The sequence below is a fragment of the Falco peregrinus genome, chromosome Z (assembly GCF_023634155.1).
Source record: "Falco peregrinus isolate bFalPer1 chromosome Z, bFalPer1.pri, whole genome shotgun sequence".
In the NCBI taxonomy this organism is placed as follows: domain Eukaryota; kingdom Metazoa; phylum Chordata; class Aves; order Falconiformes; family Falconidae; genus Falco; species Falco peregrinus.
Window position 1 is genome coordinate 31706415 of NC_073739.1, and position 21286 is coordinate 31727700.

Sequence of the window (21286 nt, forward strand, 5' to 3'; positions counted from 1 at the left end):
ATCATCCAGGAATCTTGGAAATTCTTATGGACTGGCCAAAAGGCAAAGACTTCAGGATGTCACCAGAAGAAAAGGTGACACGTGCTGAAGAAGCCCCATCGTACCATGAACTGCCTGACCGTAAAGAAGTATGCTTTATTTACCGATGGGTCCTGTGGTATTGGTAGGAAAGCAACAGAGGTGGAAGGCGGCTGTATGGAGACCCCTGTGACATGATGCAGAATCTGCTGAAGGGGAATCAAGTCAGTTTGCAGAGGTGAAAGCTACCCAGCTGGCTTTAGAGGTTGCTGAATGAGGAAGGTGGCTGATGCTTTAACTCTATCCTGACTCATGGATGGTGGCAAATGCCCTGTGGGGGCAGCTGCAGCAATGGAAGCGAAGTAATTGGCAACAGAGAGGTGAACCCATCTGGGCTGCCACACTGCAGCAAGATATTGCTGCTCGGGGAGGGGGGTAGAACCTGGTTGTAAAAGTACGTCACGTAAATGCTCGCGTACCCAAGAGCTAGGCCACTGAAGAACACCGAAACAACCAGCAGGTAGATCAAGAAGCTGAGACTGAAGTGGCTCAGGTGGATATGGATTGGCAACGTAAGGGTGAGTTACTTATAGCTCGGTGGACCCATGACACCTCAGGCCATCAAAGAAGAGATGCAAAATATAGGTGGGCCCAGGATCGAGGGGTGGACTTAACCACGGACGCTACTGCACAGGTAATCCACAAATGTGACACATGTGCTGCAATTAAGCAAGCCAAGCAGTTAAAAGCCTCTGTGGTATGGAGGATGATGGCTGAAATAACAGTACGGGGAGGCCTGGCAGACTGACTATATTGCACTCCCCCAGACTCACCCAGACAAACGCCCTGTGTTTACAATGGTGGAAGCAACCACCAGATGGCTGGAAACATACCCTGTGCCCCATGCCACAGGTTGAAAAGGCGCCATCCTGGGCCTTGAAAGGCAGGTCTTGGGATGACACGGCACCCCAGAAAGAGCAGAACAGAACAGAATCAGACAACAGAGACTGTTCTGAAACAGTCTCGTAAACACCTGGGCCAAAGAGCATGGCATCGAGCGTGTGTATCATATTCCCTACCATGCACCAGCCTCTGGGAAAACTGAGTGATGTAACGGACTGTTAAAAGACTACACTGAAAGCAAAGGGTGGTGGAACTTTCAAACACTGGCATACACACTCAGCAAAGGCCACCTGGTTAGTCAACACCACAGGACCTATCAGACAAGCTGGACCCGCCCAACCAAAGCTTCTACATGCTGTAGAAAGGGACACAGTTCCAGCAGTCCACCTTAACATTATGTCTGGGAACACAGTCTGGGTCATTCCTGCCTCAGGCAAAGGCAAACACACTTGTGGGACCGCTTTTGCTAATGGACCCGGGAGCACTTACTAGGTAATACGGAAGGATGGGGAAGTTTGATGTGTGCCTCAAGGGGATTTGATTTTGGGTGAAAACAGCCAATTAATTAAGTTGTGTGATGTTAATTGTTACACAGTATTGTATATTGTCATTTCTATATGCCTATTAGTACACTGAGTGCCTTGTGGTGCCATCTCTACCACTTTGGATTTGAACCCGAGTCCTTTTCAACTGTCACACCAATGAAGAATGACTTTGGTGAAACCAGATCAGGGCAGCTCTAATAGAATTAGAACTGCCTCCAAGACACAACAATCCAACAACTCACACCATCTTTCCCACCTGGACAGACTGTTGTAACAGATGAAGCCCAATGTCACGGACTAAATGAACGCAGCGGACTTCAGAAGGATGGTCCACAGACTAAGGGAATGATATCCGTGTATTTATATTAAAAGACAGGAGATGTGGTTACGTATTGGAAAATGCTGCATGACATAAATGGTATGGAATAAGGGGTGGATACTGTCCTGGTTTTGGCTGGGATAAGGTTAATTTTCTTCTTAGTAAGTAGTAAAGTGTTGTGTTTTGGCTACGATGCGAGAACAATGTCGACAGAACACTGATGGTTTTTAATTGTTGCTGGGTAATGTTTATGTTAATTCCAGGACTTCACAGTTTCTCAGGCCTTGCCAGCCAGAGGGCTGGAGGGACACAAGAAACTGGGAGGGGGCACAGCTAGGACAGCTGACCTGAGCTAGCCAAAGAGGTATTCCATACCATGGGATGTCACGCTCAGTATACAAACTGGGGACTGGGGGTTGGCCGGCACCTGCTGATCATTCCTTGGGGGCTGGCCAGGCATCAGTCAGCAGGTGGTGAGCAGTTTTCTTCCAAATTCAGTTACTGCTGTTTGTCTGTCAGCATGCTCTGTTCAGTGCCTGAGCCGTGCTTGTCCTTAAGGGACCTTCCAATATATCTCCAGTATTCCTTCCGGATGGTGTCTTTTTCTTTAGCTAGAATTTCACACAACTACGAAAGACAATTGAGACATTGGAGTGTTACACCAAAAGCTGATGGAATTCTTAATTATCTTTATAAAAACACAGGCAATATAGGATTAAGCTAGTATTAAAACACCTTTCTTAGCAACACTTGTTTTATTCACCAGTTGCAACTGTCCAGTGACCTCAAACCGGTATCAATTCCAATTGATAGTCAACCAGTCTGACACTGCACAAACCTCCCCAGTCCTACTTCAGTTGCAACTGCTTCCCCATGACTCCTTTCTGTGCCCACCACTCGTCATCTATCCCAGGCTATTCAGCCTGCAGTACACTACAGCGTACTTGGGACTTCCTGACAAACCTGACTGTCTTTCAGTGGTCCAGTAGCTGTAAACCACTTCATTCAAAACAGCGGGGGAACATCCTGCTCTTAAATCTCCAGTACTGCCAGTGGACTGACAGGAGGTATTTTGTTTATGGTTTTTCCCTCAGCATACTGTCCCAAAAGGATTCTCCATGCAAGTCAGTAACCTTCTCTCACGACATGTTAAAGCTGGTGCCGCACGCTATTTCTACACATTCTGATTTGTTTTATTTCGACTTGGGTAAGCAGCGAGGCACAGAAGTCAACCCCGCTCACAGGATGTGCTGTGTAAAAGGTATATGCTATGAACACTGTGCAAGTCTTCTAGTCAATTCCCTTTGATAATGCAGAGGGCATTGCCCTGGTCAGTGAATGAGAGTTGCGAAACAGGAGATTCCATGCCTAAATAGATGAAGAAGTCAAACTCAGAGAGACAGTATAAAGGGACACCAAGCTGTGAGGTACAACTGCACTTATTTATACTCTGGTTGTAGAACACAACAAAGGAAAAGTGTTGACAAACTTTGGAATACAGACTCCATGTGAGAACGGCAGCTCTACTTACACTGTGTTCCAGTCTGTTCCACAGTGAATGAAAAGTAAAAGTAAAAAAGTAAAAAAGTAATGTAAAAACTACACTGCAAACCACACGGATCTCCCCAAATGTGCAGGTCAGGGAATACACAACATTGCTACGAGTCATTTATTCTCTGTAGGAAATGGTGCCTGACATTCCTCACAATGTCCCCAGTGCCTACTAGCCTTTAAGCTAATTCTGCCAGCTTTCTTGGAAAGACCTAAGAAGTGCAAAGGGAGTTTAGATACAGATACTTGAGGCAAGATTCACTAGCCTGCAGGTAAGTGATTTTGGACTACAAAGTTAGCATCAGAACCTCCTTGATTGTTCAAGTATCTCCTTTCTTCCGCAGGCAGTGTTAGGAACCTTCCTTCGCCACCAGGTGAAGAAAACTTACAGTGATTTTGTAACTGGCAAATTACTATTTACAGAAAAGTTCATGAGACTCTTGGGATTATCTGGCTTTCAAGTTCAACTCCCCACAGAGCTCCTGAGATTGACAAATAACCTGCTCTAGTTATGAAAATCAATCTCATTTTGTCAGGATATAAACCAAGAGAGCAACAGATAGCATTCCTGAGAAGCAAACCCAACCTCTCAAAACGTACCTCCAATGCCTTGTTTAGTGTTTCTTCCTTGTTATCACACTGGTTCTCAAGCATATCTTCATATATGTCCACAAGAAAGGCAATCAGATAGGGTGAACTGTGGCTAGGCTGCAAATTCAACAGCTGCTCTAACAGATTTGGATACTCAGAAAGACCACGATCCTGTAGAATCCTAGAACAGAGGTTAATAGGCTTGAAACGTAATGCCGGGAAATACGGTGTGAAGAATTCAATTTTGGTTATGACTCCTTTATTTAGAGATCAGTTTTGAAACAAGGGTGCAAACTCAAGTAAGGCAGAAAGTAAGCAGCATGCAGCAGTAATACAGCTTAATGTGGCAGTAGGCTAAATACAGGCATGCTCAACTGAGCAGAAACTAAGACTGAAAGCATGCTCACTGCTTCCTACTCTAGGCTCTTGAACCCAGTAACATCACAGGCCAAGTTTTTAAAAGCATGCGAAGCACTTGCAATCTCCCACAAGAACTACAGGGCCAGAAACTTAGCGGACAGTTACAGAGAAATTAGGTTGATGTATTAAGCCTTTGAGCAAGCTTTCGCCTCCCTGCTTAAGCCCACAACACTAGAATGAACAGCAACAAGCTCTTTCTAGTTAAGAGCTAGGCGTAAGACACTTTCTACAGATACTCTCTTTGCCCCACAGAGAAGAATACCTCACCCTTTTAAATAGTTCCAAGCGCTCTCATTATGTGGCACTGCCGTGATCATCTCAAGAGTGTATCTGTGAGAAAAAGACAATAGGTCAGGAACGCAGCCACTAACAGTGCAGTCAGAAATTACTGGCATGTGCTCAGACACTCCCAAACACATCCTCTACTCTGATTCAGAGACTTTTTGCAGATCATCTCATCTGGGTCACAGATCAAAAATGCCTTGCAATACAATCACCGCCAGTCCCAGACCAACAGACACTGACAGAACTGTTTTAGACTCTGAAGTCTTCCATTTGCTGCATTTTATACAATAATGAAACAGTTCTTGAAATTATGAGCAATTGCACTAAGAAAAAACACGATACACTGTCCTGGTATGCTAAAGGAATAACTTGTGCCTTAATGCTCAGAAATGGCAAGGGGCTGAAAAGGGCTAGAGTAACTGAAGCCCAGGTTGAGCTATGTTTATATGAGTGCAAGATCATCTCAACTATGTACCTATTCAAAATGTTCTGTACCTATTTGCAAAACCTTTTTCACGAGGCTGTATTTGAGCAAACTGCAGAAAGGCAAAGCTTGAGCTTTCAGCTCACACAGCCTTCTGCAGCAGCTCTTTGAAAGTAACAATTAGGCAACTCCTCTGAAAGCAAAGCAACAAGAGACATCTGCCATACTTTTGCAAAGCCACATTTCATCTTCACAAAACAGACTTTACCTTCTGCCCTTCACCAGCGTAATCATTCACCTGATTTTCAGAGACAACAAATACTGACAAAAAGTTCTATAAGCAATACTGAAGAAAAAAACCCCCACATTTTAACTTTCTGCAGTCACTATGGCCAAGACCGAGTTTATCAAGCAACAAGCAGCCCAGCTACAGTTCTATAATGACATCCCTGAAGTCTTAACCTTAGACAGTCTGATTCTTTAGATGGTATCTAATTAACTTGAACACAGCACCATGTATAAACAGATCAAGGGAGGATGTTTAGATGCAACCTCTGGAGAGAAAAAGCTGTAAATATCCGAGCCTAAGTCATAGAAATAGCTCAGATTTATTAATCTGCAGAGAAGTTATAGACTGGAAGAGAAGTACAACTTAGAGCAGTTTGCAAAGACAACCACAGAAGGCGATGAGGGTTGGGATCCTCTACGAACAACGTACCAATGGACCTATTCAGAGACCCAGTATTTCTTCTGAAGAGTAACTCCAAATAATTGCAGGAACTTCTCCTCATTGCTCCTTTGCTTTAGACAAACAGCTTCTCCTAACCATCAATCCTGGCCAGCGGTCTGAGATAAGAAAACCATACCAGGAAGATTCCTTTACCACCATCAGCTGTAAAATAAATGTCTAGAAGCCCAGTTTGTCTTCAGTTACAAACGTGCAGCTTTGAAACAGTTTCCAAAGCTCACTGTCCTCCAAACTGGCCAACTCACAGAGACATTTGTTGTTGCACTGACCACAAACCCCTGAAAGCTCCTTTCTTTTTCCAGCTGTATCAAACTCCTCACAAAAGGCAATTCCTCTTCCTACAAGCCACGCCCATCTTATCTTTAAATCATTGTGGCTACTGTAGTACTGAAACAGCAGTTTATCACAACACAGAGTGCCTCTCCTTCCAAGCTTTCTAGGGTAGGACGTAAGACACTACTGAACAGCACAGCTCACGACGTTTCCAGTGCCACACATCTGCAGGTTGTTCCACTACAGCTAGCTGACTACAAAAAGCCAAAAGTTTTGTTTGCACAATAAACTGGGTCGGAACACAGACTCACGAGAACGCCTTGCCCAGGGTAAGCATAGCTTGCTTCTGTACTGCTCAACAAGTCAGTAGTACTGAAGCAAGCTATATATGCACCAACACTTGATCTGCCATCCACGAGAGTGAGCCCAGAAACCGCAATAAAACCAGGAAAGACAAGCCCACAGGGACTGTCAAAATATTCCTTTGCTTCCATATAATGGAGAATGCTGAATGCGAGCATGAAAAGCATTACTAACTGGACTTCTGTGTCTAGGACTACTGGGTCATCATAGCCGATGGTGCTGAAAATTACGAAGTGTCGTTGGTTCCAAACCGAGTTGTTTCTCACATCTTCCCTCAAAAGCTGGTCTACATATTCTAGTTCATTGTCCCATAATTTGAACTCCTGTGGCAAGGGAAGGAAGAGACAATGTCACAATCCAGAGTTTTATATATTCTCCTTGCTCCTGAGGTCTCTGAACGTTAGATACAGAGACTTTTTAAAAGAAATAAATTAAGGATGGGTGAACGAGGAACATGATACGCTATTCAGCTGCACACAAGGGTATTAGCTCTTCATTAAATTCACACACGGAACAGCAAGCAAACAAGAAAAGACCTTTTTGAACTTGCTTCTTAAAAGGCAAGTTTATAGCTAACCTCTACCACACATTAAAATACAACTGGTTTTCCCCCCTCAGCCTTAAGAAACAAAGTGCCAAATGGAATTCCGATTGTATTTAAGAAACCAAACTCTACAGCCTGAGCAGGTTATTTAGTGAGTCTCAGTAATTCTGAATACAATGTTGGATACGATACCCGAATAACCCACTGTCTGTGTTGCCATGCATGGTAATTTTTGGCATCTTGCTTAAGAATGTCAGCTACGAACTCAAGCTCTTCGGATGGATCCTGCAGCCACTCCACCAACATCCGTCTGTGATGCCTAAGGACAAGAGGAGAAAACTATTTTTAGAATAGTCTATAAAAATTTTTATGATGTGTGGTCTGTATTCAAACAGCACGCAACAACCGTACTACTCAGGAACAAAACACTAGTTAAACACTTCAAATCAAACATACCGAAACATTTCACTTGTGCCTGAGATATATTTGACGCATACCTATCCTATAACAAATTCTAACTACGCATACACATTGGCCAATCACCTCCTTTTAGACAAGTGATGTTTACTTGAAGTAACATTCCCACTTTTAACACTCCTGGCCAAAGCCTTCAGCAGAGTAAAATTTTCTACTACTATGTTATTTCTCTAGCAATAACAACCCTGCTGCTTTTCCTATTCCCCCCAAAAAACAACAGGTAAGCAAACCCCAAGAGCCAATAAAAGAAAAAAATAGTTTTTTCTATTTGTCTTTTTGTTTGCCTTTTCATCAGTCATTTTTTTGGTCTGTCAGGCTTATTTTGACAGCTTAAAAATCGAAATGAAAACAAGGCCTTTTTTGCATGTCATAATCACTTTTAGAACAAACTGCTAAAGAGGCCTTTGGCAGTGATGCTGATGCAACTCCATGTAACTCCTCCGCTACCGCCACTGCAGTAGATGCAGGCAGCAACTTTCAATAACTTTTAGCATCAATGATCACAAATTACTCTAGCCAATTTACAAAGCAAAAGTTACCCGCAAAAGTGTTAAGAACTGAGAGTAAAACATGATTTTACCAGACTTGGTAGTTCTTTGGCTGATCTTCAATGATAGCTGTAATGTACTTCAGTTCCTCATGAAGATCCTTTCCCAAAGACCGCAGGAGGACTCTCCGGAAATGCCTGTGCAAAAGTCAAGCATTCAGACACTGCAACAGGGCTCTCCTAAAATTCACAGAGAGGAACACAGAATAACCTTTGTTCACAGTTTTTCTAACAAATAATGAGTTAAAAAGACTGCAAAAAACTAAACCACATATCCAGGTCTGCTGAAGGCCATTCAATTATCAAACAGGGGAGAACTGGAATACAGCTGGTTAAACCAGCATGTTATCTAAGTTCACAGCGATCCTGTTTCCAATGAACCTCTGCCAAGCCACAGGAGTACTTATCATCACGGAAACCATGAATTATGCGCTAAAGAAATGTAAACTTTCTGACCTCATGCAAGTTAGTCAAATAAAGACATACAAAGAGGTAGTTGTTGGCATAAACATGTTACAGGGCCCTGCTCTGAACATCAGAAATTCACTGTTTATTCATGATCTAAATGAACACTAACCTAAAATGCACCATTTAGTAAGTATGCAGTTATTTCGCAGGAAACGGCAGCTATCATGCTTTTGTGCCTCTTCTTGGAGTCAACAGAGGCCATCTTCAGCATTTTGCCAAGGCTGTGTCATCAGGTAAGCAACCTAATGTTAAACATCAAAGTTCTTTTTGTGCCTAATCGTGACCTTGATTGATAATATCCTCTAAGCCAAATGAAAGAAAACCACTAAATCAAAATAAGACATGGAAAATACTGAACAAAGACTTTCTTCAGAAGCTCACTGGAAGTCTACACTAGTCCTCTGCATAAACTCAACTAGTCATACGCTGATCAGACTAACAAAATTATAAAACACGTAAGAGGTCAGCAATCAAACGACAACAGAAATAATCCCAAGATTATCAGTTACCATGCTGTGTAGTTTGCAGCATTTAACTCAATGGCATCTGCTGTTAACTTGAAAGCTCTTTCGCTTCTCTCATCCCGCTGCAGAACCGCCCGGAAGTAATCATAGACGTCTTGAACTAAATAGATAACAGCATCTTATTGAAGGCTATAAGACAACTGCCTGATTAGCGTGTAAGGTTAATAATCCTTTGATACTACTTCCTATTTTGTGGACTTTATAAATGTTAAAATGACAGCTACAGATTGGCCTGACAGCACTATGGGTGGAAAGTTCTAAACGATACCAGCATACCCAAAGCCTACCAAAATTTCTTAAAAATACACCATCCAAACCATATGCAAAGCCATCAGAAAAACGCCTTGCTGCTTACTCACATTACTTCCCCAGATGCAGGACCTTCATATGTCTGTCGGTCTTCCACTTGTGGGCTAGAAATGCCTTATTATGTGAGCCAGCCAATCTGCTGTATTGCCTCTTAAGCCATATGATTTTAAAATAAAACCTTGGCTATTCACATCTCAGATGAAGATTCAGCTTTAGAGATGCTTGGTGAAAACAGCACACACAACCACCGTAACAGGATGAATATTGATTTTTCCAGTGTGCTCCTCTAGAAAACATATTACCCAAAACATGAAGTTTCGCTTTCACACCACCAAGGACCGATATCAATTCAACCGCCTTTGGTTTTCAAAGCAGAATGTATTTAAAACTTACATTTTTTACTGTAGATGATCTGAACAACAGGATTTGGCCCGTCGTTCTGAGGGATAGGTTCAATATCTGCCCATTCCTTCCTGACCCTGTAAACACATGTTTTTGTCTTTTCAGTGCTTCCAAGAAGCAAAAAATGCAAAGCTACATGCAGAGATCTACGTCCAGTAACACACCCCTGTTCCCACCGGTCCCCATTATTGCCACTGTATTATTGCCTGTAGCACAGACCAGCGTGAACTCGAGGAAAGGAGGCACCGACACAGGCGACCACATGAAAATTCAGTCACAAGGTCGCCTGGCGGAGGACGGCCCCAGCTGCCCCGCGGTGCCTCGGGTAGGAGCGGATCGCGGCGCTCGCAGCGCCGAGCGGCTGCCGAGGCTTCCCGCTCCAGCCGCCGGCACCGCCGCCTGAACAGTGCATGCTGTACCGCTTATCTCAAGGATGACGCAACTATGTTTAGTTAAAGTCGGGAGATGTCCAAGGACCCTTACTGCCACATGACGGATGCACAGACTGCTAAGTCTTAGATTCCTGTTGTACATGCAACGCAGCGAAGATGGAGGCTTCGAACATGGCCGCTAAGGAACAGAGTCTGCGTAGAGACAACTCCTCCAGGACATCGCGCAGGCACGAGATATGTTCACGTTGTTAACGTGAAGATATACTAGGCCCTTGAATGGAATGTGCCAATCGTCCAGGTGTGAGAGATGTTAAGGTGTTCCCGGAAAGTTAATGAATAGACACGAGTGACTTGTATAAAGAGGGGGCTGAAAGGTTCCCTCGGTGTGCATGCCTTTGGTGGAGCGATCCCCCATGCACCCAGCGCTGCCGAATAAAGATCACCTCGCTCGCTCGAATATTGGGGACCGATTCTTCAAATCACCATCCTGCCCTGCCCTGCCCTGCCCTGCCCTGCCCGCCGCCGCCGCAGCCCTGCCCGCCGCCCCGGCCCGGCCCGGCCCTGCCCTGCCCGCCGCCGTCCCGCTCAGCCTCTCCTCCCCCTCCTCCGCCCGCGGGGCCGGCCCTGCACGGACAGTAGCCGGCCCTCTCCTCCCGCCGCCCCAGCAGCGGGGGCGGCTGCCACGGCCGTGGCGAGAGCGAGGCTCCGCGCCGCCGCAGCCCCATCCCGGCCGGTCGAGGGCTGCGCTGTCGCGGCCGTACCTGTAGGGCACGTAGCCGGCGTCCTCCCTCGCATCCGCTTCCTCCAGCAGCTGCCCGAAGCCGCCCTCCGGCTCCCCGCCGTTCTTCTCCGGCTGCAGCTCCGCCGCCGCCGGCCTTGCCGCCGGGCCCGCTGCCGCCATCGCCCCGCTGCCGCTTCCGGGGCCTGGTGAAACCAGAGAGGCGGGCGCCGCGGCGGAGGGCAGAGCGGCCGCGTGGCTCTCCATCGCCCCCGCCTGGGATGGAGGGCAGGGGGCTGCGCGGCCGGGACCGCGGCGCGCCGAGCGGGCGGGACGGCTGCCCCCCGACCAGTAACCGGTACCGGCAGCGCCCGGGGGCCGCGCCGAGAGTATTAATTCGCGGCTCTGCTCATTAATCGCCGGGAACGTACCGGAGGAGGCGGCGGGAGGCGAGCCGGCGCTCGGGTCTGGCGTGCTCCAGTTTGCTCCTCCCCTTCCACCGTCCCCTGGCGGAAACGTGAGGGACCGGCGGGGCCAGCGCTGGTGGCGCCCCAGCGCGGGGTAACGCTGACCGGTTGTTGGGGTGGCGGCTGGCTGTGCTACGGCGCTGCGTGCTTGGCAGTCGCTGCCGTAAGCTAGAACCTGCGACGCCAGCAGTGGAGGCGTTCCCCCTGCCCGCAGCAGCGTATTTCCTGTGAGACCCCACCCCACCGCAGCACCGGGGCCTGCCGGCGCAAGGCCCGGACTAGGCCCTGGGGCCAGCGGCGCCGGGCGGGCGCGGTGGGAGCTCGGGGTGACGCTGCTGCAGTTGCTGAGGTGGGGACTTGGAGCCGCGAACAGCACGTCCTCGGCACTGCTGCTGCGCAGGTGCTGCGGGCATGGTGATCGGTGTTTCCTCCCCGCCCCGTGGAAACGCACACGGCAGCACCGTTTCGGAGTTGAACCGGGGGGTCTGGTCTCCGTAACAGGTGGCAGTAAGAGGAGGCTTTGAAACAGCCAGTTGTAACTGGCGCGTGAGATGGGGTAAGGCAGGAGATCTCCTAAAGTGCTGTTGGTCCCCAGGGCAAAGTAGCCGAACTGAAGCCACTCGTTAGGAAAAGCAGCTGACCCAGTGTTGCAGGTTCATAATCCAGGGCCTGCTGAGACGCTTTAGAGAGGGGAGGGTTAACGACAGCCAGAGCACATGTGTAGTAAGGGCCATGTGCACATCTGCATCAGTGCTGTATGTTCAGGGAGGTGGGAAACTGTTCCGTGTGTGGTGGGAAGGGTTAAAGTCTTTAATTTTGGGGTGCTTAAATTGAAAGGGCGGTAGGTGTGTCCACGCATTGCAGTGACTCTGTGGAAAGAAGAATGGTGCCAGAGCAGCAGTGAGGGAGTGCGGAGGCATGGCTGCAAGTTGAAAGGCAAGGTGCGGGGCGAGGAAGAATTGGGCCCGCGGGTGGTTATTCTGTCACTTGAGCGGTGTTGTTTCCTTTGGGAAGTTGCTTGGCCTCTGCGCTTTCCTCGCCTCTCTGCCTTTTTTCCTGCCCTTTCTGTTTTAATGGCGCAGTTGGAGACTTCATTTGTTTCTGCCAGGATGTTCATCCAGTAACTGGAGTGCCTAGTTTGGTTGGTGCCTCTGGGTATTACAGTAATAGAGACTATAGTAACATCATAATGGAGGGGAAAACCCAGAACAACCTAGTGGAAGGTTGCTTTGGGCTGTAAGACTATGAATAGAACAGAAACGAAATGGAGAAAGACGTACCTAGAGGCAGAGAGGATATCCAGCAGTACCTAGGTGAAAGAAAAAAGTTAGAAAATGCAGAACATTCTAAAAAAAAAAGAGAAAGAACCAAGATGGGCCTAATAAGAAACAAGGTGTATTAAAAATGTGCACATACGAATGACAGAAACCTCAAAAGAGTAAATACTGTTTTGTAAGAGGCAGAGCAGATGAGAAAGTCACTGTTGCTGACCTGCAGAGTCAAAGGTTGCATTGCGAGTTCATTAGATACCGAAAGCTCTCCAGGGGCAAAGGGCACTTGAGACACAGGTCTTGAAGAAATCTGGTTTATCAGCTCTGCTGTTTGAGCAACGATTTGGACTTTTTGGTCAAGTTTTGCCCAGAACTAACATGTAATGAATGACCTGCCATCGCCGTTGCTTATCATCTTTACCAGCTATTTAACATGCGTTACAGGCAAGCCAGACCCTGCGGTATCGGCTTATTTCCTCAGAGTGGCATAGCAGGACAAGAAACAACAGTGGGCTTCTGCGATGCCCACCACTGGATGGAGCTGGTCCAAGAATAGCTTGCTGACGGCATGGGTAGTGCAGCAGATAGGAAAGCTATCCCTCTGCCCTCGGGACTAGGTTCTGCATTCTGTCTGAACCTGTGTGTTGCTGGGTCTGTGGACTCCTTCTAAAGGCTTGAGGAATGGTAACTGAGAAAAAGCAAGCTATTTGAGGAAGCTGAAGCATATTCCAAACAAGTCGTGTCATTAATGAGAGCAACTTGGGAGTCTGCCAACTCGGGAAGCTTGAAACCCATGAGTGTAACTGAGTTTTAAAATGACGGACCAGACCAAAAAACCCATTTGGGATCACAGCATATCCTCCCATAAGCTGTACCAGGCTTCTGATCTGCCTCCAACCACTCCATTCAATTTACTGAACTACACTCTCGTTGTGGCATGCCAGCGTCAGTCCTCTCAGCCTCAAGGCACACTGAAAGCCTTAGTCAGGCCTGCAAAGGCAGGATTCTTGCCTTAGCCCGGATCTGCTTGACAGCATACGGCTGGTTCGTAATCAGTGGAAAGTGTTCATGTTACAAGTCTAGTATCTGTGACGACACTTCACAGAGAATATTAACACCCCACACCAAGCTTCTACTTAAAACTGTCTCCAGCAGCTGGGACCTTTGAGAAGAGGCAACAAATCGGATGAGACCTGTGATGAAGCACAAAGAGCGGAGGATAAATAAATCCGTCATGTCCCAGCACTGCAGTGTCAGTTACTAGTTTGTGCCTTGGGAGGAGCCTGGTAGCTCAGGGAGAAATCGGAGCTCTGTGGTGCAGTATGTGCAGCAATAGGTGGGCACTGCTCCAAATGGGCTGCAGGCAAGCGTAGCTATGGAGGAAAGGGCACAGAGCCAGCATGGCAGGGGTCACTTAAACTGCCGCAGAGGACTGGATTCAGGCTGTCTAGTGGGTACCCTGCTGAGCCTCTCAGGAAGGCTGCAGGCATGACCTGCTGTAGAGTAAGGAGATGAGTTGTGTGCACAACGTCTTCGTGATTTCTATCACTCATGCGTTTCAACTGAGGCACATCGGGTGTTCCCTCTGCCTCCTCTGGGATTCTTCCTCCCTCCGCTCCCCCGGGTGAGCACCACCTTGCACCCCCCTGCCCACCGCATCTGGGTTACAAGCAGCAGATCTGGTGCTTTCCAGTGATTGTGTGTAAATACAAGTACATGTGAAGAACCGTGGAGGTATCAAATATCTCTGTGTTGATACAGTTGTCTCTGAATGACATACGCGCGTTATAAATACAAACCTTTGGTTCTTGCGTCTGTACTGGGTGGAAGAATATCGGCTCTGCTGTCAGCCAGCAGCACCACCCTTTCAGAGTAAGTACCCTTCACCACTGATAGCAAACGTCAAAACCTGCATAAAGAGGGCCCAACCTCTGGAAGCGCCGGGCTGGCTGACAGGACTGTTTCCTGATCGCTGCGCACTGCCCTGCGGAGATGCCTCGGCAAGGCAGGGAGCGAGGCATGGTCTCTGGTCTCGGACGGGATGCCCGCCGCAGCTCCGCGCCCGAGGGATGAAGGATGCGCTTCCTCCCGGCAGCCGGAGCCGGCTCTCCAGGCGCTAGGGGGTCTTCCTGGCTGCCATGACTCATTTCTTTTTTTGACAGCCCCCTGGCTCGATGCAGTCGAAGCCCTTGTCAGGGTAGCACCAGCTAAGATAACGGCACCGATGCGAAAAACATAAAACCGCAGGAAGAACAGTTACGCTGACAGCGACAGGCCCCAGAGAATGCCGGGTTTATTTCGTGTGTGTGTGTGTGTGACAGAGGGGTCATGCAGCGCGAGACGTGCAGCAGGAGCAGTCGGGCGGGGTGGAGGCGATGGCGCTCCCAGGCCGATTAGCCCTCTGCGTTCCGTGTTCAGGGCCCTGAGGACCCCCAAAAGAGCCGCTCCCCCCGCCCCCGGCTGGCAGCGCGGTGGGCGGAGGGAGCCGCAGGTCCGCGCCGCCCCGCCGCGGGGCCCCGCTTCGCGCTCGCCCAGCCCCCGCCCCGCCGCCCGCCCCGCACCGGGTGGGTGCACCAACCGAAAGTAAAAAAACAAGCCAAGAACTACCCCAAAGCCCCTCAAACCCAGCCGGGGCGGGACGGCGGCGAGGCGGGAGGAGTTCGGCGGGGTGAGTACAGCGGGGTGCCCGGCCGGGGCCGGCGGGGCGGGAGGGGCGGCGTGGGGGGCAGGCGCAGCCCCGGCTGGGATGCTGAGCCCGCAGGGATGCAGCGAGCGGGGCTGGCAGGAGAGGCGGCGGGGAGAGCTGGTGGGAAGTTCGGCAGGACTTGAGGGGAGCTGCTGCTTCCGCAGGACAGGCGGGAGCGGTGATTTATGCTTCTTCCCTCCAGCCCACAAGGCGTCCGCTCGGCCTGGCCGAGGTGGGAGAGCGCTGTGAACTCACCTTTGCCAGCAGAGCTGGGACAGGACGGAGCCTTGTGTGGCCCATCCCAAGCACGGAGCGCATCGGCCCGCTGGTTAAAAGTACCGAGTGTTGGGCACTGCAAGTGCAAGAATGAAGCCGTGACACAGCGCAATACCCTGGGGCGGCTGGTACAGCATACCCATGGCGTGGGCAGTTCCCCTTCTGGAGGAATACCTGAAAATGGAATGATCGCTACAACTTTTTTCCACAGGGTAGGCTGTAGGGGAGCGTTCAGTGGGTCATCGGAGTCTTACTTTTTGCCGTGTGCAGGGTAGGACATGTGGTATTAGAGATACTGTTCTGCTCCAGGGTGTGCCTTGAGTAGATCTTGCCAACACAGTTGTGTACAGAATTCAGCCCCTTCCCCTCCTGGTGCCCCATTTTAGCTATAATGCAGGAGGCACAGAAGATACGAGGGGTTTATAAAAGATCCCACCTGACGTGAAAAGCGCTCAGCTGGCAGCTGCGCACTTTCATGCCCACACAAAACCTTCAAAAACTCTGTCCTGTGCAGAGCAGAACGCTCCCAGCATAGTTTTGTGTGAGGTTTTACTAAAAGGCTTTTCTGACGGTTGATGGGAAGATATGAACTCACATTGTGGTGGAGACAGAAAGAGGATCTTTTTTTTTTCCCTCTGGCTGCCAGCACCACAGAGGTAGTACCTTGGCAGGCAGTAGTTTTGGGACCTGTCCCGTTTTGTCAGGTTTTTGGAAATTTGTGAGTGGGATTAGGATGGGGGGAAAGCTGGCAGGTGCACACACACGGGGACAATACAATGATATCCAACTGATTTTCATAGAAACCCAGCCTGAACTACATGAGGCATGTCTCTGAAAGAGATGAGTTATAAAATAACAGTTTATTAAGCATTTTTTGTGTGTGTCTTTCTGCTTTCTGAGCTTTCAGAATACCCACATTTTCAACCTTTACTCCTCTACATTGAGAAATAAAGTCTTATCTTTCTCCCAACTTCTTTTTTTTTTTTTTTTTTATGACAAAGCTGGAATTTGCACCTACTCCTGTTGCCAGGAGTTAGGATTTTCACACAGCAACATCCAGCATGTAGCAAAACACCGTGAAAGCTAAAAAACCCAGTGGATAAGGAAGAGTTCCATCTTTCCCCTTCTTCACTGAAGTCCTCAGTCCTGCTTCCTGATGAGCAATGCAACCTCTTTTGGACCTGCAACAGCACGCTGGATTTCCCCAGTTAGGCCTTAGTCCTCCCCTAACTTCCAAGAAGCAGGAGTCCTTCAACCCTTCTTTACAGAAATAGTCTGCAATGGCTGGCACTTCATTACAGAGGGACCAGAGAAACTTACCGTAACACGCCTGGCTTTAGGGGACCGAAACTGCCCAACTTGTGAAGGTGCATGAGTGTAGTACTCTGATTGGAGACATGTCTCCAAAAGGTGTAAACTGGCCTCAAAACCCATGCTTCCAAGGAGAGGGGTGTAGTCACACAGTTATTTTAGAACACCAGGACTCAACAGGGTCAGAGGAGACATCATTTTAGTTAATGAACAATTGCTTTCCCGTTAACACCAACAGCTGTTAATGAACATGACAATTTAACCCCTCCCGGGATACTTGCGTTTGAACCCTCTGTGGTGCTATGTATTGACTTACCAAGCAGCTGCTCTTCCATGCTTAATCAGCAGGTGTGAAATTAGTGATGTTGCATGGAGAAAGAGTTGTCCTAATGACAACTCTGCTTGCCCAGGTAGCCAGTGTCAGGGAACTTGGGGTGAATTTTGCACATCTAGTGATCCACATCCACTTCCCCTGCTGCACAGCAGCAGGAAAATGACACAGCGATTTTAATTCCCCAAGGCTGAAATTTTAGGTAGACTTAACATCCCATGGCTTCTTGAGGAACAGCAATGGGTGACACATGTAATGGAGCACAGAGTCCTAGGCCCAAGGACATCTAGACATCCTGAGGTGGGTTTCCTAGCTGAATTTGGTGAGGCTTCTATTATTAGCTCTTCATGCAAAGTACTTACAGAAACCTAAATAACTGCATACGCCCTTGATTTTGGTAGCTTTGTCCTGACCCTTCACATGCACACACTTGTAAGCCTCTTTACATGCTACATTTTTTTAAAAAAATACATATTTGTTTTTCCTTTTAAGCAAATTCAGGGCCTGCCCTGGCTGCAGAGTTAAGGTATTATTTTCAGAGTGGGCACAGGGAGGCCCGGAACTTGTACATGTCCTTCTCTCAGCAGTGCCAACAGCATCGCTTCTCATCCAGGAACAGGATCCTAATTTTCATTATCTTGTGTCCGAAGAGTGTATGTTTTTAAACCAAATGGTGCATTAAGATGAAAGGATGCTAAGAGCAGAGAAAGGAAGAACAGACAAAATAACTGGCAGTTTTATACTGTGAGTTGAGCACTTAAGCATTAGGTAACATATTGTGGAGAAAAACACATTATTGCCTACTTCAGAGATTTCTAGTCTCTGCATCAGACTTCATGCACTTTGCACCTGTGTTGAGTAGGCACCCATACCGAGTGTACTCATGTAAACATACACAGAGTACTTTAAAATGGCAGTGTTATTCATGTCCAGAATTGCACAGAACAGTCAGACTGCCAAGGATTCTGGAAAGGACCTGTTATGGGACAAAAATAATGTAGTTTTTACATTCAAGTGTAATTTTTTTATCCTTTGCTGTTAGAATATATTGTGCCAAAAGCTTGACCTTACAGCCTTAAAGGGAGAGAAAGTGTTTTCACTTGGAGATATTTAATAGAGATGGTTATTTAAAGGAAAAACTAAATACTGAAAGATATTTGACTTCTATGAACCAGAAGTAAAATGCTGTACTGCCAAATTAACAGGCTTGCCAGAACTCAGCCAAACATCATCTTACCCAAGTTTTCCAACTCAATCTGCCTTAAGCAGAAGATACACTAGGGAAACATGCTGCCAACCCAAAAGACACAGGGGTAATCACTGACTAAACCCAGACTTGGAATAGAAAGTGCAAAGCACACACCTTATCCCACAATGTCAGGAACACGCATAAGGCACTGGTGTTCAGAAAAGGGCATGAGCTAGACTCAGGAGCATTGTTCATATTATTGCATCCACCATGCCATATCTGGGGTAACATCTGAGACGTGTCTCAAGGTGTTCATAAAGAAATTCTCTCCCTATTCACGTGCACAGGGCAAGAAAACCACAGCTGCAGTGTCTCCCCTGCCTATTTTGAACTTGCATATAGGCAAGTCCACCAGCACTTGCAAAGCCTTTGTTTGACCCCACGAGGGACGACTCCACACCATCACTTAATGTTGTTCCCTTACCCCTTTGCTGGCTTTAAGGCATTTTGTGCTCTTGTAGGGGCCCGTATCTCCTTAAGCTCCTTGTCACCACTGGACTGCATGAATTGCCTGCTAGCACTCGAACAGAAATGTTTTGTGTGGTGTGAGTGATTAAAAACCTTGCTGCTTCCCTGCTGGAGGATACTGCTCCCACAGAAGGTCCAGCTAAGCAGCATGCTCCTAATCTGCCTCAGCACAGACAGCAACAGACAGAAGCATTCTGTGCTCGCCGAGGTGGTTTTGCACTGCGTAGATTAGGAAGGACTTGCATGCTGTTTGTCAGCTGAGTTGCGGAGACAGTAAGATAGAAGTCAGTAACAGCTTAGGCAGACACAGACACAGCTATACCAAGGCAAGTACATCAGCCTCTGACGAAAGCAGTCATAGGAAATTATTTCCCATGCTCCGTACTCCACTGAATGTTTCAATTATACTGATATACAAGGGACAGTTGTGCCAGCACATTTTCCCCTTTAGGCACAGCTCTTCAGTAATAAAATTGTACACGAGTCACATTGCTAACACACAATCAGTAACAACAGTAAGTTTCCTTGTAGAGATGAGCCCTTATGACAAATTGTCAGGTGTTTCCACTGATAATAGGTAGGTAGTGTTTACAGCTTAAAGTCATCTAACACTTACTGTAAGATTCTTCTCTCTGTAGCTCATACATTTTGTCAGGCTCCCACCTCCATGAGAAAGATTCTGTCTCAGACACATTTTGAAATGAAAATCTTGGTAGCCGCAGTTGCAAACTAGCTGGGCAGCCTGTCTTCCCAGCTCTGACAGCACCGTATTGCTGAGTGTGGCTGACTATCACAGAACTGAGGTGCCTTTTGAAGAGAACTGTAGAGCTTAAAGCTTCTTTGCTATCCAGATGACAGCAAGCATAAACATTTGAAAGAAAACCTGAAAATTTCTGTTAAAACATAATGACCATCTTGTTTCCCTCCCCACAACCCCCGCCCCCCCCCCCCCCCCCCCGAACTTTAGTCTCCAGCATGTTTTCTTAGGATTTGCATGATTTGTTTGGTCAGACATCTGTTTTACAGAAGATATTTTTCTGCTAGAGTACATATCTGGTTATTACTTCACTGGTAAACTCAGAAGTGCCAATACCTTTGCAAGTATCACTGTGCTTGTATAACCAGTATAAAGCGCTATTAACCTTGTCAGTAGATGACTCTCTACATCTAGACATTTTCAAGAATGAGAAGGCTGCAAGTTGGCCACATCATGAGAAAATAGTCTGAGTCTTGTCAGAAGAGCCCACCGTTCTTGACACAGAACCACAACAGGGGTAAATCTTGGTATTTCCTCAGACCACAAGTGACTAAGACCACATCCCAAAATACGCTGTCCCAGTGGACACTGTTCATCATCTCACCTTGGGATGAGTTATTTTCACTGAAATTCATGCCAGTGTCTATAAAGAATACTCAGCCTTATTCCACGTACCGTCTCAATTTTGTTTACGAAAGATACAGGAACTCAATAACACTATATGCAGAGGCGCAACTCTCTTCCCTCTTCATTGGTGACATTTATTTTAAGGATTGCATTTGTCTGTTTTCTCTCTCTGAGCTTTCTTGACTGGCTGCGGCAAATATATTACTTTGTCCTGAAGACCTTGAACATCCAGTACCCCGTATTTAGTGTAGTTTCAAACAGGAACAATTCGTGGGGGTAGAAATGTATACTTTTTGTTCTATGCTGGAGCGTCAAATGTGGTTTAAAAAAAAAGCAGGTAACAAATCTCCAAGAGTCTGAACTTCATGTCCATTTTAAGTGGTCGTGGTCACGTGTTTTCTCTACTGCTGGGGAAGTGGAAAAAACATGGAAAAATTACGCAGCTTTCATTTATTAATTCCATTCCCCATGAGTTGTTCTAGATTTAAAGAATGCATTGCATTAATGTATTTCAAGTGTCTAAAATAATCTCCACTACAGTTTAATTACAGCAGCAGATTTTAATGTTTAGTATCAGACAGACTGTTCATATTATGACATAAATACTAGTATTTATTCCCTTTATGATTATCTCCAAGAAAATATTTCCTATCACACAAGCACTCTGTGCTAAGAACCCAGTTTACAATAGCCATCGACTGAAATCAGGGCAGATGCAGCAGTTTTCTTGTACAGGCACACGCACCCTTTGCAGTTCTGTACTGAAGATGTCTTCTCTCTTTCACAAAGGGGAGCAAAAATACTTTTTGGCTGAATATATGCATGGAAAAAGATACAAAAACCCTACAGGAGCCACAGGGTTAAGACATTTAACGCAAAAAGGTCCCCAATAAACCCATTCCTTCCCTTCCAGTTCAATGAAGATACGTAACATTACCAGTTAGTTATAATCTGTTCTGTCCTATGACTTCAGTTTGGTCTGGTTACAAAGGGTGAAGAAAAAAAAAATAATTCAGATTTTC

At 47.1% G+C, this 21286-nt stretch overlaps 1 protein-coding gene and 1 long non-coding RNA gene across 2 annotated transcripts; one reads left to right on the forward strand and one right to left on the reverse strand.

Moving 5' to 3' along the window:
• Window positions 1-1804: 1804 nt before the first annotated feature.
• On the reverse strand, window positions 1805-11243 carry LOC129782721 (protein farnesyltransferase/geranylgeranyltransferase type-1 subunit alpha-like). The gene is made up of 9 exons (XM_055790846.1): window positions 10865-11243; window positions 9703-9788; window positions 8986-9100; window positions 8042-8146; window positions 7177-7303; window positions 6615-6763; window positions 4615-4677; window positions 3937-4108; window positions 1805-2412 (listed from the first exon to the last, which is right to left on the reverse strand). The coding sequence occupies exons 1-9, from the start codon at window positions 11086-11088 to the stop codon at window positions 2284-2286; spliced, it is 1170 nt and encodes a 389-aa protein (XP_055646821.1). The 5' UTR covers window positions 11089-11243; the 3' UTR covers window positions 1805-2283.
• Window positions 11244-11926: 683 nt separating this feature from the next.
• LOC129782724 (uncharacterized) lies at window positions 11927-16491 on the forward strand. Its single transcript, XR_008744780.1, has 2 exons — window positions 11927-15227; window positions 15448-16491. It is a non-coding gene; the product is annotated as an uncharacterized LOC129782724 (long non-coding RNA).
• Window positions 16492-21286: the final 4795 nt, after the last annotated feature.